General features: G+C 48.3%; 1 protein-coding gene across 3 annotated transcripts; it reads left to right on the top strand.

Moving 5' to 3' along the window:
- The first annotated feature begins 1,108 nt into the window (after positions 1–1,108).
- On the top strand, positions 1,109–26,746 carry LOC114685690 (inner centromere protein). 3 transcript variants are annotated; one of them, XM_037204577.1, is made up of 19 exons: positions 1,109–1,191; positions 5,712–5,858; positions 6,276–6,389; positions 7,234–7,994; positions 12,444–12,495; positions 14,000–14,078; positions 14,199–14,316; positions 15,297–15,348; positions 15,805–15,919; positions 15,991–16,125; positions 16,561–16,572; positions 18,719–18,828; positions 18,901–19,021; positions 19,410–19,529; positions 20,356–20,519; positions 21,707–21,785; positions 21,930–22,037; positions 22,878–23,028; positions 24,333–26,746. In XM_037204577.1, exons 2-19 carry the CDS (start codon positions 5,719–5,721, stop codon positions 24,545–24,547), a joined length of 2,646 nt encoding a protein of 881 aa, XP_037060472.1. In that variant the 5' UTR covers positions 1,109–1,191; positions 5,712–5,718; the 3' UTR covers positions 24,548–26,746. The 3 variants fall into 3 exon arrangements, with proteins under 3 accessions (XP_037060472.1, XP_028716168.1, XP_028716169.1); XM_028860335.2 differs by having other exon boundaries at positions 5,708–5,858; XM_028860336.2 differs by lacking the exon at positions 16,561–16,572 and having other exon boundaries at positions 5,708–5,858.
- Positions 26,747–27,089: the final 343 nt, after the last annotated feature.

Genomic DNA, 27,089 nt, shown 5'->3' with positions numbered 1-27,089 from the left:
GTGCCACCACCACCCTGCTTGTTTTCTTTTTTTTAAGGATTTATTTATTAATATATACAGTGTTCTGCCTGCATGTATGCATACAGGCCAGAAGAAAGCACCAGATCTCATTATAGATGGTTGTTAGGCACCGTGTGGTTGCTGGGAATTGAACTCAGGACCTCTGGAAGAGCAGCCAGTGTTCTTAACCTCTGAGCCATCTCTCTAGACAGCCGGTTTGCCTTCTAATGAGAGACAGAAAAGGAATGTCTCTGGTTGGAAGGGGTGGGACTGGGAGGGGTGGAGAGAAGGGAAACTGTAATCATATATTATGTGAGAAAAAAATCTATTTTCAATAAAAGGAAAAACAATTTTCAAAAAACAAAACCCTTCTTCATCTGTTCATGGACCTTCATAGTTCTACCACCTTTTGGCTAGTGAGAATGATTCTATAAAGAAAGTGGAGGTGTAAGTATCTTGGAGGCTTAAGTGTTTTCTTTCACTGGTGGTGACAACCCTCAACGCATACTTCACTGATGTATGTGGCTAGAGAATTCTGTTGGGCGTGGCTGTCCAACCTGGAGTGTATTTAGCAAATACTTCCGGGTGACAATCGCTGCCCTAAGGAAACACTCTGTGAGATTTGCAGTGCGTTTCTTTTTATTTTTCTTTTTACTTCCCCAAAATAGCAGAGGTCACAAAGCTGTGATTCCGAAAGCAGAATTCTGGATTTGAGAACAGCGAAGTGGCTGGCCCGAACATAAATCGGCGTCCGGCCATAACCAAGCCCGTCTTCGCAATGCACGCTGGGACTTGTGGTTCCGAGCTTCACTCGCTTCTCAGACCAAGCAACCACTTCCTCATTTCTTTGAGAGCCGCGGCTTCCGGAAGTTGGGGCGTGTTAAAAACGTCTACGTTCTTTCTCCCGCCTCTTAGTCCTACAGATTGACAGCACTGACAGCCAACAGATAACCGGACTTGTGTAACCTGTTACACGATTGGTTCGGAGTTTTGTAACCGCCCAGACAAACTTGGGGGGAATTGGCTAGCCACAGTTTTGAAAATTCGCCCGCGCTCACCGCCCCGTTGGTCGTCTGGCTGCGGCGAGCCCTGAAGACCCGGAGTCCAGAGGGTCGGGCTTTGTGGGGAGCCTTATCTGCCGAGGCTGTGGTCTGGAATCGGGAGTGTTCGGGGCAGACGCGGCGCCGCAGGGTGAGTGAGTGCAAGCGGCCGGCGTGGCGGGGTCGTGGTGTTCGGCATCTGGTCTTGTCCGCTTCTCTGCCCAGGCTCCTCACCCTGGTCCTTGTTTCCTGTGGATGTGGGGTCAAATGGTGCTGGGCTTGGAGGTGACCTCCACTCCCGTGCATCTGGTCCCTGGGATCTGAGAGTGACCTGTCCCCTCCCCCACGCGGGGCCTAACACCTACTGCGCAGCCTAGGCTGCTCTGTGGACCGGGATCCGAGTCTCCATACCGTAACGGCTGCTCAGCTTCTCACACCCCAGCTGAGCAGCATTTTAAACTGTCCCAGGTCCGGAGGCCGATCCTGCCTCTTATTTATTTTGTCATCCCCACAAGCGTCGTCTCTTGTCAGCAGCGCAGTTCCATCCAGCCTCCTGCGGCCCAGGGTCAGGACTGTGCCGTTCTAAGCCAGTAGGTAGCGTCCTGGAGGCCTGTAGCTAGTGGTCAAGAGCTGTTTAAATCCAGGCTCCGCCTCCCGATTTACTGGGTGACTTTGACTTAGACTTCTTGTCACTTTATTTGTGCATGGGTATCCTGGAATATGTGGCAAGAAGGAAATGAGAGGGTCCCTGTCCCGAAGTAGGACTCTGAATGAGAGAGCAACTATAGTGATCGAGGTGTGTGGAGAGAGGTGCTTCGTTCACTTCCTGCACCCTTAGAAGAGAATGTAGTGGAGGTGCTAGTCTGATGAATGACACGGAAGAAGTATTTATGGAAAGCAAGTGGACCTCCCTTCTCCCTTGGTGGGATTTGGGTGCTCTGGTTCTTTCATGGGCTGAAGGAAGGTGAAGTTTCCCAGGAGTCTGATTCTTGTTACACTTCTCCTTTCTCGTGGCCACCTCTTCTAACTTTCAGCGAGGGCTTGCTAGAAAGCACATTTCTCCATGGAAGAAGTGTGTTTTTGGACTTGGTGAGAGAAGCTGTCACTCAAGTTGGCAGTTTGAACAAATGCTTCGTAAAGTTACCCACTTGTTGCTTTCTGTAGCTCCTCCGAAAATCTTTGGTGTCCTTGAACAGCTCTCTCTTTGCTGACCTTGAACTGAAGTCTTGGACTTTTCCAGGGCTAGTGCAGAGGGATGGGGAGACTCAGGGGTGGCAATGAATGGAAAGGCCATACTCATGATTAACTAACTGGCTGCACAGTTAATGCTTTTTGTTTTTGCCCTAGTTAGTACTGCCCTTGGCAGTTAGCTTAGGGGCTTTGGGTGTGTATTGGCCTGTCCTAACCTGTGCCTAGTGAGTTACTCACTGAGTGTCCCTGTGTGTGATGGTGATGGTAAGGGAAGCTTCAGGATTAGTTGATGGATGGATTAAATCATTCCACAAGTGCCAGATATCTGGAGGGCTACACACTTTCTTGTTGATGAGCAGGACTAACAGCTTGCCCTTGGAGAGCAATGCTTAGTAGGTAGAGAGCAGTAGGCACACACAATCACTCACTCTTTTGCTGTGCACATAACTAGAGTCTGTGCGTGTGATCTTGGCTTGGGTTGGAGGTCTGGCCCTCCCTGAGGATCTAGGAGCTAAGTGAAAAAGCTATACAAAACAGGAGATAGAGTTCCTAGAAGGAAGAACGTGTTTGAAGAACAAAGGGGTAGTGTAGCCCACAAATCAAACCGAAGATCTTTAAAGGAAAACTCAGGCTGCAGCATATTGTGCATTAAGTTCCAGAAGGATCAGGGAGATCAGAAATCTAGCCTGGTATGTATAGACAGGTTTTCCTGAAAACAGCACTTTGCTTATTCACTCACCCCACTCTCATTTCTTTATAGGGCATTTTCACTAGTGGGAGGGGCTTGTGGGGTTTCTTTGGAGAGCATGTCTGTGGACCCTCATGTCTTAGCATTCACCACCATTCTCAGCTCCACTCTCTATTTACTTGTTTGTGTGTCTGTTATGTGTGCATGTTGTGTGACAAAACTTTACCTGGGGACATGCCACACCTCAGGATCTAGCCTAGGTAGGGAACCCACAGCAGACCACCAAAGACGGATACCACCAAAGTCTAACTTGGTGAACCAGTGAGTTTTATTGGGGTTATTTACAGGAGCAGAACTGACTCAAAGATAGCCTTATCACCAAGGCCCACCCCAGCATGGGTGGCAGCTCTCAAAAACTGGGAACCTGCAGTACACTGCACAGTCTGAAGCCAGCTCAACAGGTTAGAGTGTCCTTTCCAAGTGACTCAGTCAGTCTAAACCTCATCCAGGAAGCTTGGCTGGTTTCTGCTTCTTGCAGCTCAGCTCTGCTTATCTGAGAGGAACTCTCAGCTTTTATTGTTTAGTCTGGAAAGGAGAGGCCTAGTGAATTTGGTTAGTTCCAGGCACTTCCTGGAGCTATTTTGAGTTGTTGACTATCGTTGCTTTGGGGGAACCAGCCTCCAGATAGCTCAGGGCTCAAAGGGAAGTCCACAGCTGCACGTACTAGACTTTTCTATCTGAGGGGGTGAGGGAAAAAAGACACTCACACACTCTCGATGGTTTCCCTCAGACCTTTTCTTTATTCTTCTTTGCATTCTCTATTCTTCATTTTCCTGGTGATTTCCTTCTCTTATTCTTGATGTTTCCCTTCTAATTCCTTCTAACTCTCATTCTTGATGTTTTTTCCTTCTAGCCCATTTTAACTCTCTCTAACTCTCTCTGTTCTTTCCCTTACAGCTTATATACCTAGCAAAATCTTTCAGGCAATATAAAAACTACAATGTGGTTACATTCTGTTTTTCAAGTTAATGATTACAATGAATACACAACAAACAGTAAAAACAGCATGTTTTCCATATCCCTTACATGATTAAACATTTTATGTATTACAGGTGAAAAACAGATTATTCCAAGAACCCATGTGCATTCATACCCAAGAAACTTGTTATAGATTAACAATGTGGGCAAGCAAGATATTCTTAGTCAGGTCTTTCACTGGCAGGCTGCATTTTGCAGTTACAAAGAGAGGGCAAATTAATTTATTACTTATTTTGAAAGGTAATCTTATAAGGAATCTTAAAGGAATCACAAACCTAAACTTTTATATATGAAAAAGAATCAGTCAGCTCTACTTTAAATCTTTAGGGTACATACCCACTCATTAATAGTTTTTTATATCAGGAGATTGAGGGCAAAAATGGGTACAAGGAATTAAACACCTTTGGTCATCAACCAATCCTAGCAAGAAAGGCACATCAGCTAGTAATAATTGGGCTGCTTTGTTCTTGTTCCCTGACCTTAAAGAGTTCCGCATTCAACTATGTGCCTTTCTAAACTTTAGATTATCTTCTTGGGTTTTTCATTTCAAAGCTATTTGACAAAACATCTTAGTTTCAGTTATTTTCAAAGTTTTGTTTCAGCTGTGTTGCACTCCAAAACCTGTGAACACATCTCCCAACATTAAGGTTATAAGAATTTAAGCTAGCTGGACTACTGGGACTCAGTTGTTTTCATTCATCAAAACTCTGTATAAACTAACATTATTATCAATTAGACAGTACAGCTTAGGAGTAAACCATCTTCATAATAATCTACAGGTAAAAATACCCAGTATAACAGGATATTTCCATGAGATAAACACACTACATTATAGGCACTGGGGATCTCCCCACACCCAATCTCACTATGCCAGATACCAGAGAAAGATGGCAGCAGCAAACCTGTAAAGACACAGCAGAAGCAAAAGACATGCCAGGATCCATGGTCTCGGGGCCTTGCCTGACCAAGATTCACCCATCAGAGAGTTTCTTCCTGGTGGGCTGACACCTTGGACTTCAATTGCCACCTGCTCTCCTCTGACATGGCCACTGACCGTTGACCTTCCTTTTTAAGGAGCTTCCTTGCAGATGGAGTGGTTCAGTCTGGGAGGACACTTACACAACCGTACAGATGTGGCATAGCTTATGTAGAGGCCAGAGGGCATCTTGTAGGAGTTATTTCTCTCCTACCATGTGGGTCCCAGGGATTGAACTCAGGTCATCAGGCATGGTGATAAGTGCCTTAATCTGCTGAGTTGTCCTGCTAGCCCTGGATTTGATGTCTTGATGGTCTGGTATCTGGGGTCAACACAGGATGGCCATGTCTTAGTCCCCATCCATGAGAAGTGGGAGGAAAGCCCACAAGAAAGTAAACAGTTCTGTATTTGGGTAAAGAGAGAGAGTATGGGGGTGGGGATGGGTGTTTCCCCTTGATGCAAAAGACCATTTGTAAAGTTTATATCAGAATTAAAGCGTGGGCCTATAGAGACAGTCATGCTCTGTGTTGTGTTGTGTTGTGTTGTGTTGTGTTGTCAAGAGAGTGGGGTTAATGTAACTTCACTTCTTTTCATGAGATGAGGCCATTGGGTTGGCGTTTGGAATTTTGCAATGGCAAGAGGCTCTGTATTGGGAGATGCACGGGTTTAGGCACAGAGTATTCTGTTTGATTTTTGGGTCTGGTAGACTTTCCCTGGAAAAGGTCCTGGTTCCTAACCTTGAATCCTTATGCTTTTTGTCCCTACCTTCACCAGACAGTGCCACCATGGGGACCACAGCCCCAGGGCCCATTCACCTGTTGGATCTATGTGACCAGAAACTCCTGGATTTTGTCTGCAACATGGACAATAAGGACTTGATGTGGCTCAAGGAGATTGAGGAGGAGGCTGAGCGCATGTTTGTCAGGTAAAGACGGGGCATGCTGGGGTGGTGGTGGTGAGGGAGCTTGGTGTCCTCCTGATAGGTCAGACAAATAGCCTGTCAGGGTTCCTTCCTAAGTGCCTCATGTGCTGGGGCCATCCTAGTGCCGCGGGCAGGGGAAGAGGCAATTGAGCCCTTCTCCTGGCTCACTGTAGTTAGCCGTGTCTTTGAGTGTGTGGCCTGGGATAACTTGTCTTGGAACTTGCTGCCCTGCCATATGTCCAGGAGGAAGCTCTGAGTGTCCAGCTGGTGTCTTCACATAGCTTTGGAGAGCTTTCCTGGTGATGGTCTCTCTAGCTTGACTTGTCATTGCCAAGAATGGGGTAGAATGTCATCTAGTGAGAGAGGGGGCCGCTCAGCAGTTCCAGGAAGCCTCAAGTTCACCCTCCTTGTCCTTAACAGAGAATTCAGCAACGAGCCGGAGCTGATGCCCAAAACTCCCTCTCAGAAGAACCGTCGGAAGAAGAGACGGGTGTCTAACATTCAGGATGAAAACAGAGATCCCATGAGGAAAAGGTAGGGAAGGCTGGGGAGGCTGCACTAGAGGTGGTCTCTGGAGACTTGGGGAAGTTGGCTCCTGGATGTGCTGATAGGAACAACAGCTGAAAGGCAGTGGTAGTTAGTACCCCACGCCGACCCTCCCAGTTGAGATGGCATGGGTAAAATGAAGTGTTAATCCAGTTCAGAGTCCAGGTGTGAACTTCTGTACATTGGTGGCAAAGGTGGAGATGGAGTTTGAGTTGAGGTTTGGAGGAGGGGAGAGGCACCAGAGTTGTGGCCCAGGTTGTTGGTTCCCACCCAGCTCCTCTGTTGTCGGGGTTGTTACAACTCCCTGCAGGACTGGTGGTGACTGCAGTACTCAGGTAAAGATGCTGGTCATTCTAATCAGGCAGCCTGGTATGTATGCCAATCAGTTTCATGCCTCAGCTGCTGTATGTCCTTGGAATGAATCTCCATCTCTCTGTTTTCTTATCTTCCAAAGTGGAATAATGGTGCCTGCCTCCTAGGGCCGTCACCTCAGGCTTGCGAATCGAGAGTGTGAGTGGAGTTTGCAGAAGGTGCTTAGCACAGTGTGATCACAGAAGTTCCTTTGACTTTAATCTTCCCGGCAGTTCTATGAGTAATGGAACTCACTGTCATCAATTTACAGTTGGGGAGACTGAGGCTCAGAGAGGAAGAACTGGGGTCTCATGGCTAGAGATGATAGAGTCTACATTAGAACCTCCAGGTTTTGCCTCCAGACCCTTTGCTCATACTTCATTGAAGCTGGTGGCTACTAGGGAGATGGACGTACTCTAATTTTATTTTTGGGGTGCCCCTGCCCTATTAGGCTGTCTCAGCTTCTGTTCTGCCACAACAGGTTATCCCGCAGGAAGTCTCGGAGCAGCCAGTTGGGCACCCGCTGCCTCCGCAGCAAGGACAAGGTGGAGAAGCCGGCTACTATTGTTGGGGAGAATGGCTCCCCTGTGTTGCGTCGGATAACTCGGGCTGCAGCTGCAGCGGTGGCGGCCTCTGTGGCATCAGCTGCTTCCTCTCCCACTGCTGAGTCTCCCACAGTGGTCAAGAAAGCTGTGGTGGAGGTAAGCGCCAGAGAGCAACTGAGTGCAGACCTGCACCTCGTCCAGCTCAAAGGTGGCCTTCCTCCATCTTCAGTCCCAGCTCCAGCCACACCGCCAGCTTCCCAAGGCATCCTGACATCGGAGGAGGAATCAACACCCAAGGAGTCAGAGGCTGGGAAGCTGGAATCTGTCGCCGTGAGCTCCCTCAAGGCTACCCCCCAGAGCCCCAAGAACAGAGGGGTTGGGGCAGGACGTTCTGTTTCCAAGCTCAAGATTGCTCAGGCCTCCCGGGGCCTGCAGGACTCTCCTGGCTCTCCAGACTCTCCATGGCAGGAGAGGGTGCTTTCTCCTCTCCTACCAAATAACATCTTGCCCACCACAGCCAAGAGCCCTCTTGGGAATGTTCGGTCAGTGCGACGAAGCCTGATTTCCCAGGATTCCCAAGTGCCACTAGCCACAAAGTACTGTTTGGTGGCCAAACAAGAAAATGCTAATCGTAGGTCAAGCAGAAGACTTGCTAGGAAGGCTGACAAGGAGCCGGAGGCCTCTGCTCGCATCATCTGTGAGTGTGGGGCCAGTGTGGGTGATGGGGCAGTGGGTGGCTCGGTGGGGCTGTTTCTGAGAGAACTTTCCATTGACCCTTCAGTGATGTGCTTCTCATGTGAACTCTGCATGGAGTCTATCTAGCCATGCCTGGCTGTTGAAAATGTGTCTAGTCTGATGGAGAAGCTGATTTTATGCCCCTGAGCGAGGCAAGTTCTCTACTACTGGGCAATGTCCTCTAGCCCTTGTTTTTTTGAGATAGGCTCTTGCTATGTAGCTCAGGCTGGCTTTGGACTCAAAGTCCTCCTGCCTCTGCCCCCACGGTTAGGATTGTATGTACCACCAGTGAGCTGATTTTAAGGTTTGTTTGTTTGTTTGTTTGTTTTTCTCTTTAATAGTATGTGTGTCCACATGCACACACCTTGCCGTGTGTGTGTGTGTGTGTGTGTGTGTGTGTGTGTGTGTGTGTGTAAGTGTAAGTGAGGACAACTTGTAGGAATCAGTTCTCTCCTTCCGCTGTGTTGGTTCTGATGATTGAACTCAGGTTGACAGGCTCAGCAACGGGTGCCTTTACTTCTGAGTCATCTCACTGGCCCTGACCTTTAATTGTCATTGCACTTTCTTCAATGTAGATTTAAATGGCCACATATAGCTAGTGACTGCCACTACTGGGTGACAGATTTAGTTCAACTTCGTTCATAGATAATAGGCCTAGAATGTTAGCTCCAGTATTCCCATGGTCCCTTTCCCCAGAGTCAGTATATCCCTTTTTGCTGTTTTGGAGTGATGGACTTAAATTCACTGTTCCTGTATGTAACTCCAAATGGTGAAACTGCTGTGGAGATGTGCCACATAGAGCATGTGGGCTGGTGCGAGGTGACTGCTTTCATTATGATCAGATCTAAGCCCAGAGAGAGGGCCATTGCTCTGGTGAGGATAGATCTTATGAGCCATAGAGGAAAGTAGGCAGGGTTGGCTTGTCTGCGTGGGTGGGGACTTGTGGTAAGATTTTAAAGGATAGTTGTGTTCTGCCCAGGTGGAGAAAATGTAGCACTAGCTATCTTGGCCAAGGAAACAGCTTGCACAAAGATTTGGAGACATCAAGTAGTAAGTGATGGGCTGCCTGGTGCTTCTTGCCACTAAAGCAAATATCCGGTGGCTGGAGGTTCTTAGGCACCCTTTAAAAATAGAGGAGGCTGCTAGATCAGCCTCCTGCAAGACCCAGATTAGAGGACAGGCCAAGTTTTACAGTAAATGGAACATAAGTCTACCTGGCTTTTGTAAGATTGGTGGAAGAAAATCTGTCTGCAGCAGTGGTTTTGGCTCCTCAGGGTTTATACCTTTTAATAGAAGAGGAAACTGAGGTAGACAAGCTGTAGAGTCCAGAAACTGGGACTTGAGCCCTCTTGCATTTCATCCAGGAAAGCAGGTGCTGAGGGAGCTGGGGTTTGTCAGGCAGGTGAAGACATCACACCTTGGAAGGTTCTCTCTGGCCCAGCTCTAGGCTCCGCAGCCTGGAGAGACAATCTGGGCCGTGTACAGCATAAGATTTGGCACACTGTCCATTTTGGATTCAGGAGGCCTGGGGTGGGGTGGGTGTCACAGGTGGTACTTAGATTTCTTCAGGCCTGAAATTGGTCCTGGGGTGGGGTCTACAGGGCTAGATGAGCCTGGAGCTATGGGAAGGGTAGGAGGAACTGGGGAGAATCTCACAGACACCTCCCTCTCTTTTTTGAGACAGGGTTTCTCTGTAGCCCTGGCAGTCCTGGAACTTGCACTGTAGACCAGGCTGGCCTTGAACTCAGAGGTTCAATAAGCATTGCCTATTGCTCTTCCCTACAGCCTTCCCTGCTCATGGATAGGCTTCTGGGTTGTTTGTGAGCAAGCCTGACTATTCCCAGCCCAACAGTCATCTTCCTTCTTGAGATAGAGGGATGGTGGGGAAGAGGCAGGGACTAGAATGTGGCATCACCTCTTCTCTTAAACTCAGTTTCCTGTCTGAAATGATAATGACATTTGCCTTGAATGTAGTTGGAGAACTAATCTTAGTGCTTGGATATGGTACATGGTCAGTAACTCATTTAGCCAAGTTAACCCTGGACTGTGTTACTGAAACTCAAGGGATGAGAAAGGGCAAGGCAGAGGTGTCCTGGTGCTTTTCTGATGTCAGGCTCTAAGGTGGACCTGGGTGGGTAACTCAGGTGTCGTGTCGTTTGGGTTCTCCCTAAGGCAGCTTTTGACACACCTGCAGTAGGGGAGTGGGAAGGAATGAGGTCAGAACAGGAGACTGGCAGGAAAGGGTGGTTTGGGAGCCTCTGGAATCTAGTGGTGGTGCACAGAGGACCTGAAGCCTCTTGTCCTCCTGGTCTGCTGTGCATTCCCCAGGAGGAAGCTTTCCGGTATTAGTAGGCAGACAGGGACAAGGGTCACTGCTGTGGGGTTTCTAGAAAATCCAGCTGTATAGGTCAGGTTTGTCATTCAGGCTTCATGGCTAGTTTTTTTTTTTTTTTTTTTTTTTTAACTGGAGGGTAGCTCCTCCTCAGTCCGTAGGCCAGGCCACTTCTTTGACACTGGGCCTGTTCTGACATGCAGGGGGTGCTTAACATTCCAAAAAGTCTTTGTACTGTGGAATAGTTATGTGTTCACTTGGGTGTCTTCTGATCTTCTGGCCTTTTTACCTCTCTCCTCCCGCAGTTAAGGAGCTTGGAGTCAGGAGAGAGGCAGGGTCAGAGGAGGGGGGTCAGGGTGCACTGTGGAGCATGAGTCAGTTGAAGAAAGGCGGCACTCCAAGATGAAATTTTAAAGCATATGTGGCAGCAGGAAGGTCCAGCCTCTCTAACGGACTGAACTCCTGAACAACCGTACAAAGGCGTATTTATTGATTATTACACAAAGTATTTCCTCATCCCAAGGTCTCTAATTTACATGTTTTACTGAAGGAGAGCATCACGTGCCCCCATGACTCTAATCCGTTATTATATATCGTTTGCAATACACAATAACACGAGAGCCTCAGGTGACCAAAGTCGTGGGATGGCTGCAATGGCCCCTTCAGCAAAACAGTTCTACAAATCACGGAAAACAATCACTGTTTTCCACAAGGATTCTTCAAGGTCAAGGTGCTTCTAGAAAACAGCTGTCCATTCTAATGTGTGCCCCCCAATCAGTGACTTAAATTCCTACAACAGAGAGCAGATCTTCTGGCCATAGACCCCTCAAGGTAGCATCTCTAGCTGCCAGTGTCATATTGTTGCTGCTCCCTCCTGGCCCCCAGCCTGGATCCCATAGCCCAGAAGGGAAAATTCCTGCTTCTTGTTACTGCTGAGTTCTCCCTGAGCCCTGCCAGTTTGTTGTTCCAGTTTTTCTTGTTGTCTTCCCTGTTTTTCTTAGGCCGGGGCACCACCTAGGTTCCTTGTCTCCCTAGCTCTGGTCTGTCTTTCCTGACCCAGGAGCTGGCCTTTTTCTAAGCCCCCCAAAGCCCTTTTTTCAATTTGTGGTCTTGGCAAGTGTTTTTCCTTCTTCCTAGATCACTGACACCATCTCACTCTGTAGTCTAGATAGGTCTAGAATTTACTATAAAGCTCAGGCTGACTTTGAACTTGTGGCAATCCTTCTGTCCCAGCATCCTGAGTGTTGGGATTAAAGATATGAACCATCATGCCTGTAATTAATACTTCTCCAAGGACATTCCTTATTGAAACTGGGCATTGCTTTACTGTGTATGATAGGATGATAGAGTTCGGTGCTGAAACCTTGATGGGTGCTAAACTTCAGCATTTTCTTCTTGACTCTGTTGCTTTGGTGCTGTTTGGACTAATGTTAATATAGTAAGAAGGAAAAGTCACACTTTAGTACAGCAGTGAAAATAGTTAAGACCTGTAGATCACCCAAAAGGGTCTCCAGTATTTCTAGAAGTTGGAGAATACACTTTGAAAACCACTGTCTTCCTCTCCCTCCTCCTCCCCTTTGGTCTTCAGTTCAGGTCTCCTCATCTAGGCTTCAGCATCCTTGACTTGGTTGTTGCACGTACCCTAATTCACTGTATAAGATCATCTGATGCTGATAGGAAGACCAGACAGTGGCCTTGTTGGTTTTCACTACCATTGCGTTGAGCCTCCAGCCCCTGGCTCAAAACCCAATACATAGTAAGCACTTGATGAGTATTTGTTGAGTGAATAAGCTGCTTATGTTGGAGCCCAGTGTTGTGGCAGACATCCCTCTTTCCACGATGCTCCTAGCCTAGTAAAGAGGTGGAGGTGTGCCTGCTAGGCAAGCAACATAAAGCTAATAGCTGCATTGAGGTTGTGTGAGGATGAATGAGGGTGAGACCCGGGGCACAGTCAGGCCTGTGCGTGTGTCTATGAAAGGAGCAGTGATCATGTCCTTGTCAGAACTTCCTGGACTTCTTGGCCTGGTTCTTGACTGGTTTCCGATGGCATCTTTTATTTTTTTTCCATTTCTCCTTCAGGTCACAGTTACCTGGAGAGGCTCCTGAATGTTGAAGTGCCTCAGAAAGTTGGGTAAGTTCCATGCCAGTGCCTCCCACAGGGGTGGTCAGGGCACATTGGGAGTTGGGGGATTGAGGTGACCACCAGGTGGAAGCCTTCCCTCCTCATCCTGGATGTTCTCCATGGCACTGCCGACAGTCAGGCTCCCTTAGCCTGGTCCCTGTGTAACCAGGCAGCAAGTAACATGGTCTCCAGGCGACATTCCATCAGTATTACTTGTCAGCTCTGGCTCATGAGTTCCATGGCTGTCAATGAGGCATAACAACCATTTAAATGAGGTTGTGATAGAGTGTTGTAGTCTAGGGCACGGGGTGCTTCCTGCGCTGGATTAGACCTAGCATTACTTGGGGCCAGGACACTCTGACTTCTCAGAGGTCATGCTCTGCTATCCTGAGCTAGCCCTTCCTTACTTTGGGGCAGAGGTTCAGTGCTTGGGATGAGGAAATGGGGTCTGGGCATACCTTTGGCTTAGCTGGCCCCTGGATGAATAGTGAGTAGGCCTCAAAAAAGATGGGACTTTTCTGGTCCCCCTAGATTGAGACAGACCTGGGTAAAGTATTTGTTTGCTCTGCATCGCTGGAACAATGCCTAAGATACTCACCTTGCAAAGGAAAATAGTTCATCTTATCTCACAATTGTAGAGCCTTCCACCCATGACCAGTCAGTCAGCTCTGTTGCTTTGGGGAGCAGTACATCATGACAGGAGTGTGGTAGAACAAAGCTATTTACCTCATGGCTGGGACTTGAAAGGAGAAAGGGAGCAAAGGGCTGTGATCCCATACTCATCTTCATAGGCATACCCGTGCTGGGGATGCTGTGAATGTGTTGCTCTGATTGATAAATGAAACACTGATTGGCCAGTAGCCAGGCAGGAAGTATACTGTAGGCAGGTAAGGAGAGGAGAATTCTGGGAGGTGGAAAGCTGAGTCAGGAGATGCTGCCAGCCGCTGCCACCATGAAAAACAAGATGTAAAGTACCAGTAAGCCACAAGCCATGTGGCAACTTATAAATCAATAGAAATGGGTTAATTTAAGATATAAGAACTAGAGAGCAAGAAGCCTGAGCCATTAGGCCAAACAGTTTAAATAATGTAAGTGACTGTGTGTTTATTTGGGTCTGAGTGGCTGCAGGTCTGAGCGGGACTGAGAAAACTCCGACTACATACCCGTAATAAGCTGAAGCCCTCCAGCTCGGTCCCACCTGTCCAAGTTTCTACTGCATTTTAGTACTTCTATACTGGGAACAGAGCCTCTAATACATAGGTCTTTGAGGACAGTGAAGATCCAAACCAGAATAGGTTCCCATCCCAAATGAGATCTCGACAGGATATCAAACAAGATTCAGAAACTGACATCACTCTCTACTCAGGAAGCCACTGATGATGGCTGCAGTCTTCCTATCTAGGCTAGACTGTTGGTTTGTGGTTCAGGTCTGGTCACTTAATATTGGCTCTACCTTGAAGAGTTAGCAAAAGCTTAGTCTTAGAGTTCTCACAGTGTCTTGCTTTGCTTTCAGCCTGGAGCAGGAGCCCACTGAGGAGGTTGAGCCTGAGGAAGCAGCGGAGGAGCCGGAGGTGGCAGCGGAGGAGCCAGAGGTAAGGCCACAGGCCAGAGACAGATAAGTCTTGAACGCTCCAAGTCTAAAGCTATGTGCCACGGCTATCCTGAGCCTCAGGATCCACGTGGGCTTCTTCAAGCCTTGGTTCTTCCTGTAGGTCTCCAAAAACAGTGGCTGTACTTCGAAGCGTCACAGTGCCACCGAGATTGTGATTAATACGCCTACCTCGAAGCCTGTGGCCACTGGCCAGGCAACAGCTATTGAAGAGCAGCAAGGTGAGTTGGCTTGGCCCTGACTCTTGGAATACAGAGCCTCATTTTCTGGTCTGATAGGCCCAAGATAAATTAAACCTGAAGAGGCCATGATCTTTTGGCTGGAGCTGCTGCTGAGTGTCACGTGAGTAATTATTGCTGGATAATTAGGAAGAGGAGAGAAATGTCTGAATGAGGTGAAGGTATGAAGGTGCCATGTCAGGGTCTTGAGGCCCACTGCAAGGGATTCATGAAGAACTACAGGCTGGGGTCTGAAGGTCTACCTGGCCTCTTGCTCTTGGCTTGTTTTTAACTTTTCTAGTTCAGAAAGGGCAGGATTACTATGGACTTTGGGAGTTGGTTAGGAGCCCTTGCCTGGCTTCCCAGGCTACTAGTAGACTCCTGGAGTCTGGCTCCTGTTTCTCTGTGGAGGATGCTTTCCCTAGTGTGAAGAAATGGTAGCTGTAAGGTTTTGAGCAAAGTGTCCTCTTTATGAAAGGGTCAAGGACAGTTGTTGTGCCAGCCTGAAAGCTCTCAGAACTGCTTCAAAGACCCTTGGGAGTAAAGGGTGCTTCCTCTTGGTGTGAAATAGGATGTGCTGTGCCCTGTATGATGCCCCCATAAAGGAACCTTCCTCTCCTGTCATGGTAGTACCAACTGAAGGCTAGAAGAGTAGTAGTTTACAGCTCTACTGTCATAAGGTTTCTGCACATAATTTTTGTGGGTAGAGGGGGTGGCACGTAGTTTGAGGCTTCGGTGATACTGTCCTGCCATTTGTTGCCAAGTATTAGGGCTGGGGGACCTGACTTGGGGGCCAGTATCCTGGGCTCAAGGCTAATTACTGCTAAGGTTGGTGTTCCTGCCATTGGCCACCCTGAGGTTGCCAGGAGGGGGCCTTGCTCATGCTGTAACTGTTGCTGCTGGACCCCTTCCTTCCCTAAAACTGGCATGTATACCCCACTGGCATCATCTATACAACCTCTTTGAAATTGCTCTCTTCACAGAACCCCAGCTTGACCAAAGAGATGGACACAGAGAACCACCGCAGAGTGTCAGGTTTGCATCTGGGAAGGGGTATACACGTAGTTCTACTCTGAGGCTTCCAGAGGGCCTTAAACCAAGCTGGGGTCATTGTGTAGGGAGGGTAGGTATGTGGCCAGGCATTCTGCTTCTTGGCTGGTGCCAACTCTATTCTCTGACTATACAGAGGAAACAGCTTGATTCTGTAGATGCTGGCTTGGGAATGGGTGATCATGTTCCTCTGCATCCTTCTGGCTCTGTGACCTTTCACTGGCTATCTCCATTTTTCTGAGTGGGCAGCAAAGGGCCGCTCTGCATTCGCTTTCTGTCTGTGGCTTGAGCCCAGATTTTTTTTTTTTTTTTTTTTTTTTTTTTTTTTTTTTTTTTTTTTTTTTTTTTTTTTTTTTTTGCAAAGGAAGATCTTTATGGGATGTAGTAGGACTGTGAGGTGGATTCTCAGGTCGTCTTTATGATGTGTCCTGTCCTGGGCAGGAGGAAACGCAGCTACAAGCAGGCAATGAGTGAACCAGACGAGGAGCAGCCAGAGGATGAGGAGCTTCAACCCCCCCAGAACAAGACCCCTTCCCCACCCTGTCCGGCCAACAAGGTATGCAGGTTCTTTCCCTTGCTTGGTGTCTGCCCTACCTGCTCTGTGCTGACCCTGGCCCTGGTCTGCAGGTGGTACGGCCCCTCCGGACCTTCTTGCACACAGTGCAGAAGAACCAAATGCTCATGACCCCTACTTTGGCCTCCCGAAGCAGTGTCATGAAGTCCTTCATTAAACGCAACACTCCCCTCCGTGTGGACCCTAAGGTAAGGGAGCCTGTCCCCTGGCTGTGCTTTGCTGGAACTGGGGCAGTGTGGTTGAAGGCTCTTAGTTTGCTGAAAGTAGTGTGGGCCTGGGCATACAGAGACCTGGCACTGATCACAGGCCAGTGAAAGCCTCTGGTCAGGGGTTGCCTCAGTACTGTGGTACTGTGCTGACGTTATGGATCCTGTGACTCAAGCTCAGCTGCTTGCTGGAAAGTGGGAGGATTGGCTTAGCAGACCTAATGCTGGCCATCAGTCCACAGACCAGTGGTGGGAGTGACTTGGAGGAGCAGGTGAAGACACCTTTCATGTTGGGAGAGAGGGTGGGTGAGATGAGGTGGCAGTGTGTTGTGGTGAAAGGCCCCAAGAAGTGCATGGCCTGCCCGTTAGGACATCCCTTAGCATTAACTCTTGGTGTTTTCTGTTTCCTCTCCACAGTGCAGCTTTGTTGTAAGTAAGGCCTTTTCCTGTCCCTTTACAGAGCTGCACCTAGTTCTTAACTATATCCATGTCACTGTGTAGCTGACAGTCTCTGTGGAAGCACTAACATCGCAAGTGGGAGTGTTAGGAAGGCAGATGTGCATGTGGGGGCACTGGAGTCATCAGGGTAGCTGGTGGGATCCAACTGTTCTGGGACTCTGCATCCTCCCACTGTAGAGCTTTCCCTCTGCCGTAACTTACCTGCTACGGGGAGGACCCAGGTGGGGTGTGACCTGCAGTGTTTATCCAGGCCACAGCTATTTAAGTGCTTCCCACGGCCATCTACTTCCTCATCCCCAGCACTGGGGCCTGAGGGTCAGAGAAAAGAACAGACATGTCTCTGGTCCACAGAGCCACTGAGATTTACTGGATCATAGACATGACCAGTAGCCCTGATGGGGGTATGTGATGGGGTAGGACTGGTGGCTTTAAACTGAGACTGGGTCCAGATGTCATCGGCATCTGGAAACAAGACCAAAGAAGCTGTTCTTTTCCCAGACACCTCAGAGCTGAGCTGAGCTAGGCTAGATCACTTGCTGTGAGCAAGAGCTTTGGAGAACTGGTACCTGGGCACAGCCCACAGTCCTGTTCCTTGCACCTGGTGGTTGCTGTCTAGACCAGTTATTTCTTAGCTTCTTGGCATCTGTTTAAAGAATTGAAGATGCACACACATATAAAAAGTGTGGGATTTTCTTTTAAAATTATTATGGTGTGTGTGTGTGTGTGTGTGTGTGTGTGTGTGTGTGTGTACATGCATATGCAAGCACATGGTATGGGACATGTTTGGAAGGTAGTTTTTTGTTCTCTGATCTCAGCAGCCGCACACCTGTTCTTAGTCACTAGGAATATTTTTGGGGGATGCCTTGTGAATTGTGTTGAGTCATATGCTACCACAAAAGGTACATAATTGGCTTTTAAAAATATTTTGGCGCTGGGCGGTGGTGGTGCACGCCTTTAATCCCAGCACTCGGGAAGCAGAGCCAGGTGGATCTCTGTGAGTTCGAGGCCAGCCTGGACTACCAAGTGAGTCCCAGGAAAGGCGCAAAGCTACACAGAGAAACCCTGTCTCGAAAAAACCAAAAAAAAAAAAAATTTGGCGCTGGGCGGTGGTGGTGCACGCCTTTAATCCCAGCAACTTGGGAGGCAGAGCCAGGTGGATCTTTGTGAGTTCAAGGCCAGCCTGGTCTCCAAAGTGAGTTCCAGGAAAGGCACAAAGCTACATAGAGAAACCCTGTCTCAAAAAAAAAAAAAAAAAAAAAAAAATTGGCAAATGTCTTTGATTACACACATACACAAATATGTTTGTATATTTTTTATTTTACATGTATGGGTGTTTTATCTGTATGTATGTCTGTGCACCATGCACCACCTGCATGCTTGGTACCCAGGAAGGCCAGAAAGGGGTGGCCTGTGGGTGCTGGAAACCACTGGTCTGGTCCTTGGCCAGGGAACGTTTGGAGCCCCTCCCACCCTGGCTGTTGTGTATGGCTGTGACTGTGTCCCCGGGGACTTTGCGGGTCTGCCTGCGAGGTGACACCAGCACTGATCTGCTGTACGGCTAGCTATCTGTTAATGTTGTTGTAAACATTATTAACACAGGCATACCATAAGAAATTTGGAAACTAAAAGGAAAGACATACCATCCTTGATCTAGCTCACTAGCCTGTACAACTGTGTTAACATTTCATGGTACTTTATTTTTTTAAGAGTGGTGCATGTGCATATTCCTAGCATGTATTGAAAGTCATAGTAGTGATAAATGACTGTTCCTTCATCCTTCCCTCCCAAATAGAACGTTAGCAGACACTTTGTAAGTTGCCTTCCTTTCTCTTTGCATTCTTAGTCTTTAGTCTTTTTTTCAAGCTGTTTATTTAATTATAATCAATACACATCTAATTTGAGGCTGCTTTTTGTGTTACTTACAAATTGGGGTTTGGGGAGGCATTCAGGTCCTCCTGAATGCCTGTGCTTGCCTAGGGTGGGTACAGGGTACACTGGGACATCTCTTTCTGAGAGGCATCTGCTGCCACACTGGTTGTGAACTGATGCACGCTGCCAGGCAGCCTGTGGGGTTGGGTGTCCTCACTCACACGCCAGTGCCCCCTGCCCTCTTCAGGAGAAGGAACGCCAGCGCCTGGAGAACCTGCGGCGGAAAGAGGAGGCTGAGCAGCTGCGCAGACAGAAGGTGGAGGAGGACAAGCGGCGGCGGCTGGAGGAGGTGAAGCTGTAAGTGTCCCAGCTCCCAGCCCAGCTTGCCCCAGCCTAGGCAGGCTCTCCTTAACTCTGCTTTGCCCGCAGGAAGCGTGAAGAGCGCCTCCGCAAGGTGCTGCAGGCCCGTGAGCGGGTGGAGCAGATGAAGGAGGAAAAGAAGAAGCAGATTGAGCAGAAGTTTGCTCAGATTGATGAGAAGACAGAGAAGGTGAGCCTGGGCTGATGGGCATCGAGACTGTAGGTGGGTGGTATCTGCTGGAACCCAAGAACTTTAGGCTTGGCAGCCTGAAGGGTGGGACTGGACTCCTCCACAAGCCATCGACTGGGTGGCCTGTATACCCCTGCTTTCTGTCACATGGGCTCTGGAGTCTCTTCTGAGGCAAGTTAAATGCTGGAAGCCTGGCCTAAATTTCCCCAGCAGCACTTTGTGAATGGGCAGTCTTGGGCAGGTATGGCTTTTTGTGCCTTTTCCCTAGGCTCTAGGCAGCAAGCAGGGTTTGTAGTGGAATGGGGGTGCCTATCATAGAACTCTGGGTCCCACTGTGCATGCTGAGTGAGGGGCTGCTCCAGAGAGCACATGTGAGTGGATTCTGTAGGCTAAGGAGGAGCGCCTGGCAGAGAAGGCCAAGAAGAAGGCAACTGCCAAGAAGATGGAGGAGGTCGAGGCACGCCGGAAGCAGGAGGAGGAGGCGCGCAGGCTCAGGTTGCTCCAACAGGTGCGGTTACAAGTGGGACAGGGAAGAAGTGGACTGGCTGGACACACCCATTCCGTAGAGCAGATACTACTGAATCTGCTCGCTGACTTGAGGGTTGGGTGGTGGTGACTTTTTCTAGATGCCAAAGTTTGAGGATTAAATATGCGCATCTGGTGTCGGCCTTCATGGCACAGCTGCTATTTCTTAGCAGGTTGCTCAAGTAGCAGCGATCTTGCTGATACGGTTGTAGTTGAGAGCAAAATTCACTAATGTATGTGAAGTATGCCATGCCTGGTATATGCTGAATGTCCTGCAGGTGATTGCACTTACCATCCATCCTTGAGCCTTATACTTGGAAGAGTAGGGCCCTGTCTCTCCCTGGGAACTGGCAGTCTTACTACTGTAGGGAACAAATGTCCGTCATTGGGAGTTGTAGGACTAACCAGTATGGTTTATTTGTGCTGGGATAGATGCTTCTTAAGTATTAATGCATGTTAACCCAGCAGCTTCAGGAGGTGCGGGTGCTGCTCTTGTCCTGTTTTGCAGCTGGGGCCCTGACCACTGGGTCAGATGGCTTGCCCAGTGTACACAGCTAACTCCAGGCTCCACTCTTGCTTGTTAGTTCTGCTGCAGTAGTTGCCAGATGCCTTTTCAGTCTGGCCGTGATTTACAAAACTTCACTTGTCAAGGCGTCTGGCGACTCAGTTCTAGCTGATGTCATGATGGTGACCAGTGCCTTAGGAGCCTGGGCTATGGGCAGGAGCAGCCCCTTAGCCCTTGGCTAGCTTCTCCCTGTGGGCCCAAGCCTGGCTTGAGTGTCCTGCACTTCAATGCATTGCCATCTCAGGAGGAAGAGGAGCAGCGGCATTACGAGATGCTCCAGCGGAAGAAGGAGGAGGAGCAGGAGCGGCGCAAGGCAGCTGAGGCCAGGCGACTGGCAGAGCAGCGTGAGCAGGAGCGGCAAAGGGAGCAGGAACGCAAGAGGGAGCAGGAATGTCTTCAGGCCAAGAGGTGAGGCCGCCCACTGGCCATTTACTGTCCTGGGTGGGGAGTGAAAGGCAGCATGGCCGTTACTTCTCGGCAGCTCTCATCTTCACGTGAAGGTTGGCGGGCTTTCCCTTGGTATCCAAACCAGATGTCTACAGCTGGTGGACCACCAAATAGGGTATATGTTAGCTGGGAGAGATTCAAGGGGTAACAACCAGGGTCACTCCATGTTTGGTTCTGCTTCCACCAGATGTGCTAACTCCTTTGTTGTCTTTCTCAGTGGATCCAGTAGGGTTGGGGAATCTTAGAACAGACTAGTACTTCTCCATAGGGCTGCCACAGGCATCATGGCAGGAGGGATGCTTGTAGTGCAGTATAGGACATTGAGCATCTTTAGCCTGGACTCCTGTGCTTCCCTTGGTGGTGGTGATAACCCAGTGAGGTGTTCCCCTCACTGACATTTATTAGGATTGTGCCCACATTGTGCGGACCTATAGGACCAGCAACTGTTCTTCTCCTACTCAGCTCCTGAGAAACTATCTTTGTGGTGGGTACAGGCTTAGTAGAGAAGTGAGGACTTCAGCTAGAGGGCTAGAATCTCAGGGCAGTGTAGGGTACATGTAGATTGACACCTAAGTATCCCTGGTCTTATGGGTAGAGTCAGAGATAAGAGTCTGGAATGGGATGGGTGGTGAGGGATGTATTAACTTTGAGGGGTGAAGGGGCGTTGTGGTTGGTAGCTCTGAGGTTGCTCTGAGCTACATGCTCTGCAGGTTTTCTTATTTAATCCTTACTTGAAGCTCTTAAGGCATAGAAACTATCAGCTTTACAGAGGAAACTGGTTTGAGAGGGAGGCTAAATGACTTGTTGAGGTCAAGCTCATCAGCAGCCCCTCCCCGCTGTGGGCAGAGCTGAGTGCTCTGTTGTTTCATGTGGTTGTGACAGGGCTGGAGGAAAGGTGTTACTCTTCCCATTGTGAAAAAGAGAAGGGTGAGGCTTAGAGACCTCACTTGCATGGAAGAGTGGGGTTGTGTGTTGTTAGACTCCACAGTCAGGCTCCGAAACTTACTTTTGGAGAGTCTAGCTGTTGTTGGCTCTAAGCTGGTGTCCCACTCTCTAAAGGCATGCCCACCAAGCCTGGCTTCCCTTTCCCGGATGGCAACAGGCCTAGGGCCCCACTACTGCTCTGACAGATTCTTGGTGGTTCTCAGGGAGATGCAGGAGAGAGAGAAAGCCCTGCGGCTACAGAAGGAGCGACTTCAGAGGGAACTGGAGGAAAAGAAGAAGAAGGTAGGGTGCTGGGAGCATGGCTTCCTGTGGGGTCTGTTCTGAGCTGTGAGGTGAGAGAACTGGAGAACCTGGGCCTTGTCACATGGGGTAACAGTGTGGCAAGAGGAGAGGGGAGACACACATACCTTGTTGGCTGGGTTCCAGGAAGAGCAGCAGCGCCTGGCTGAGCTGCGACTGCAGGAAGAGCAGGCGAAGAAAGCCAAGGAGGTGGCAGCAGCCAGCAAGGTCCTGAACGTGACTGTGGATGTACAGGTGAGGCCTGTGCCCGGGTTGGGAGGGGCCCTCCCCCATTCTCCATTTGCTTACAAGCTCAAGCTGTGTTAGAGCCTGAAGAGAGGACACGTCACTACCAGTCTTTCTGCTTTTTCCCCTTTTTCTTTTTGGTGACAGGGTCTGGCTCTGTAACCCAGACTGGCCTCAAATTTGTAATCCTTTTACAAATTTTTATAAATGTTAATCCTTAACCTCCCAGTTCCAGGGATTACAGGCATGTAGGCCTATACCTAACTTCTCTTTTTGCTATTTTCCATAATGCATAGTTTTTTGATATTATAAAATTAGAATGTTACTTGAAAAAAAAAAACAACTTTTTTTTTTTTTTTGAGACAGGGCCTTGGTATAGCTCTAGCTGGCCTGGAACTCCAAGATCTGCTGTCTCTGCCTTCCAAGTACACTACCATACCTACCCTAGACATCTGTCTTAACACATGTAAATTTCTTTCTTTTGATGGCTATGTCCCAGGTAATCACATTGGAATTTAACAAGTTCCTGTTGATGAGTGAGTTTTTAAATTGGTTACAGAACACATTGTCACTGCCACAAAGTCAAGATGTTGAAGTTAGTTAAAGGACCAGAGGGCTAGTTGAAGTCATGGTGTGTCTTGAAGTATCTCCAAGGGGAGGGACATGCTGAAGTGGAAGAAAGTTAGCATGATACAAAGTGGTTTATATTGCCTGGCATATTTAAATGAAAAAGTGCCCCTAAAGCTTTTCTGTTTTCTTCTCCTTGAGAAGTGGGTGGAGATGACCAGAGTGTCAGTGTCCTCCAGTAATTCAGAGGAGGGAGTAACGGCCATGTTGACTTTCTTCCAGTCTCCTGTTTGCACCTCATATCAAATGACTCCACAAGGACCCAAATCCCACCCCAAGATCAGCACAGATAACTATGGGATGGACCTAAACAGTGATGATTCCACGGATGATGAAGCTCATCCCCGGAAGCCCATCCCTTCCTGGGCCAGAGGTGAGCAGAGCCCAGTGCTTGGGCTGCCCTCCTTCCTCACCTTTGTGGGATGTGGAAGTGGTGGCTTAGCTGCTGCAGATGTATAGGCTGATGTGCTAGTGCCAAGTGGCTTATGGCATTGATCTGAGAGGCCTGTGTTGGGCTTTGAGCATGCACCTAGAGGTAGGATGGGTACTGGCCTGAAGGCTCATCTGAGGATGTAGGATGAAGGGTATTGAGTTCCTTTACTCTTGTTGAATGTAGCTCTGTGATGTGGACTGAGTCCCCTCCTCAGAGTCTGGCCCAGCAGGGCTCTTGAGACTTGGACCCATGTAAGCACCCATGGGTGAGCATAGAACTGAGGGTGTAGCAGGATTTGGGTGGAATGCTAAGAGCTAGGAAAGGTCATGAGAAGGGGCATTGGTACTAGAGCAGTATTTGCCCTGAGTCTGGAGGTTTCAGATTTATACAGGGGTGTAATGCTGTCTCTGGCCTGGGTTTGAGGATCTGCTAGGGTGGTTTTTAGGACTGATGAACTGAAGGTTAGCACAGGGTGCTGACCTCAGAAGAAGGGTCCTTAAATCCCACAGTGGGTCAGCACTGGATAGAAGACAACTTCATGACTCTGACCTTGTTTGAAATGAGCCCCGTAGTAACTAGAACTTGAGTGGTTTACTTTCCTAAACCACTCAAGCAGGGGCCGGTGTGGCCAGCAAAGCCACCTGATGGTACTTGATGTTGGATTACTTAGTTTCTGTATCTGTGAAGAGGGCATAATATTAGGACCCAACTGAGATGATTATTGAGAGTGAAGTAATTCAGGAACAGTACCCAGTGCAGAGCAAGCCCTGAGTGTGTGTTCCCTCCTCATTCTTGAAGGTCCTCCACTGGTTTGCAGGGCTGTGACTACCACAGCTCTGCTCCTTCAGCCTTCACATTCTTTCTTAGGGTCTGTGAGGTTGGTGAGAGTAGCCAGGCAAGAAGGCTTAAGAGTTGGAGGCAGGCTTGTCTTCACACTTAGCTGTGCCATTCATCTGCATGTCCATGTGCCTTGGACAAGTCTCTGCCCACAAAATGAGGAGAATAAGCTATCACCTAAGCCTCCTCCCAGTGTGCTTTGTGTGGGTTTGGCTGCTAGAAGGTGGAGATAGAGCGTAATTGGTGTTGGGAGGGGATGGGCAGGAGGAGGAGGCCTCCGGAGGAGCAGACAGAGTAGGGCAGGGCATGCAGGTGTGGAGAGGGTGGATGGACTCTGTACGTAGTACAGGGATCAGGGAAGCTCCCAGAGAGCACCAGGCAGTGATCCAGGCCTCTGATTTCCTCAGGCTCCCAGCTCAGCCAGGCCATCGTCCACCAGTACTACCACCCCCCGAACCTTCCAGAGCTCTTTGGAACCATTCTCCCTCTGGACTTGGAAGACATCTTTAAGAAGAGCAAGCCCCGCTACCACAAACGCACTAGCTCTGCTGCTTGGAACTCGCCACCCCTGAAAGCCACCAGGGTCCCCAGCAGCCTGGTCTATAGCCTGAAGAAGCCATGAGGCAGGTCCTCAGCCCTCCTGGCAGTACTGGTCCTGTGTGCGTCTGTCTGTTTCTGTGTTGGGCTGGTGCCCTTCTTTGTGACATGCCATTGTTCAGATGGATGTCAGCATCCTCTGCTTGTCAGGGCCTCCCAGCCCTGTGTGGAGGATGGGCTTGATGGGTGGCTGGGGAAGAACCAGGTTCAGCACTGACTGGTCTGTAGGCAGTACTCTGTAAATAGATTGTTACAATTCAGTTGACTTTTAGTTTCTAGTGTTGTGAGGCAGTTTAATAAAGTATATACCTTGAAGCCTGCTGTGGCTATTGTGAAGACTAGGGCCTTCAATGGAATGTTGGCCTGCAGCAGCAACTCAGGATCACCTGGGGCCAGATGGTGTTCCACCCAGAGGTTCTGATGCCAGACAACCCCTGGGAAGCATATCAGCTTGTCATTAAAGGGCAGTTGAACATCCTTCCTGTTGTAAAAGGAGCCTGCCCATTCGGGGAAAGACCTGGCCTGTGACATAGCTCTGCTATTTAGCTCTAGTCTCTCAGCCTGACCACTCCAGGCTCTGCTATGCTTGAGAAAGTCCTTGTGCTGGATCTGATTAGGAAGGAAGAATGCTCTTCAAGATGACCTTGGGATCTGTGCTTGCAAGCAGAGAAGGATTTCACCACAAGACCACTAGCCATTAAGGAAGTGCTTAGCTCAGTGCGGGGTGGCCCTGATCCTGATACTCTTTCCATAGAGTTTGGGCAGACAGGCAGTCACACCACAGTTGTCTTGAAGATACTATAGTAAGCTCATGTATTTTCCCATTACCTCCAGCTCCACTCTTAAGGACAGTTAAATTGTGTGGCCTGAGAAGCTGACCATGGAAACCTTTGCCAATTGCTTTAGGTCCAAATAAAGACTAAATACAAATGCAATAGTGCTTTAAACAGTGAGGAAACAGTGAACACAGTAGTCCAAGTCTAGAAGATTCTTCCCATGTAGAGTTCATTTACGGTTCATTCAAATATGGTGCACACAGTGCAGTTAATTCCATGTATTCTCACTAGTAACAGTTGAGTACACTGGAAGGCAGAACTGTCTAAAACTGCAAGATCAGACTCACTTGTCAGCACATTTATTCAGTGCTTAGAAAATAAACAGAAAGGTAATCTTGCCGAGTCTTGGCCAGCATTTGGATTGTCTGTATTTCTTACTTAGCCACCCTAATGGCTGTACGGAGATATTTCATCATGGTTTTAATTTGCATTTTCTTAATGGCGAATATCTGTTGGTGAATATCATATCAGATTCTTGTTTACCACCTGGATATCTTTTATTGGTAACAAGTCTGTTCAAGTCCTTTGTTCATTTTGAAGTGTTTTTTTTTTCACTGTGGAGTTTACGATGTAAATGTAGGAATGTGGTCTTTGTCCGATGTGCTTTGTGGTATTCCCCAGTCTAAACTGCAGCTTGTCTTTTCATTTCTAACACTTCACAGAGCACAGTTTGTAATTTGGTGAGGTCTGTTTTGTTACTTTATGGGTTGTGTCTTTTTGAGGTCATGTCTAAGAAATCCAAAGATTTCCTTCCGTGTTTCCTAAACTATTCCATGATTGACACAGTGCATGAGGATTTATGATCATCTCCAGTTAACTTTTTAAACTACCGGTGTCTGCCTTTTGTTTGTATTTGAGAACATAGACGGATGTCTAATTGTAGCACATTTCATTGAAGAGATTCATTTTCCAGAGTTTCCTTGACATCTTTGTTGGGGAAGCACATTGGCATGGGCCCATGGGCGACTCCTGCTAAGACTCCACAAGGACCAGAACTTGTAGTAAGTCTTAATCCAGTGCTCTAATTCTTCCAGCTTTGTATTTCCTTTTCTGAGTTGATTTTGCCTTGTATTACTTTTACTTTTTCATGTACATTTTAGAATCAGCTTATATATACAAAACTTCTCAGTTTTGACTCGCATTTCATTGAATAATAGACAAATTAGGGGGGAGCTTGGCACACTTACAGTATTCTTCCAGTCTGTGAACAGCTTGTCTTTACACCCTTGGTTTCTGTCTTCAGCATTTTGTGGTCTCAGCATACATCCTGTACATTTTCTGTTAAATATTTATTTTTGTGGAGTACTGTAAATGGTATTGTTTTTCTGATTTTGGTTTATACTTGTTCATTGTTGGTATATAGAAATACAATTGGCTTTTGCATGTTGGTCTTGTATTTTGTGATATACCTAAAGCAATGCTCAGGGAAATTTATGGCACTGTTTCCTCATGTTAGCGGTGAAAAAGGTCTACACGGCTATTGCTACTTGAAGAAATTAGACAAGGGACTGGAGAGTAGGCTTAGCAGTTAAGAGCACTGACTCCAGAGGTCCTGGGTTCAATTCCCAGCACCCACACAGTGGCTCACAATCTTTACTCCAGTTCCAGGGATCTGATTACCTCTTCTGGCCTCCATGGGCGCTGTACACAGTGTACACAGCAGATATACATGTAGACAGAACACCCATACACTTAAAACAAATAAAAGAAACTAGAAAAAGATCAATTTAA

The sequence above is a fragment of the Peromyscus leucopus genome, chromosome 1 (genome assembly GCF_004664715.2).
Source record: "Peromyscus leucopus breed LL Stock chromosome 1, UCI_PerLeu_2.1, whole genome shotgun sequence".
Lineage (NCBI taxonomy): Eukaryota > Metazoa > Chordata > Mammalia > Rodentia > Cricetidae > Peromyscus > Peromyscus leucopus.
The sequence above is the reverse complement of the archived record's forward strand: the minus strand, read 5'-3'. Positions and strand labels throughout refer to the sequence as shown.

Bases quoted from the DNA above. Each gene is read 5' to 3' on its own strand.
- LOC114685690 (XM_037204577.1), top strand. From the start codon at position 5,719: ATGGGGACCACAGCCCCAGGGCCCATTCACCTGTTGGATCTATGTGAC. The intron at 14,317-15,296 runs GTGAGTTGGCTT...CTCTCTTCACAG, and splicing joins AGCTATTGAAGAGCAGCAAG to AACCCCAGCTTGACCAAAGA. The intron at 21,786-21,929 runs GTAGGGTGCTGG...GCTGGGTTCCAG, and splicing joins TGGAGGAAAAGAAGAAGAAG to GAAGAGCAGCAGCGCCTGGC.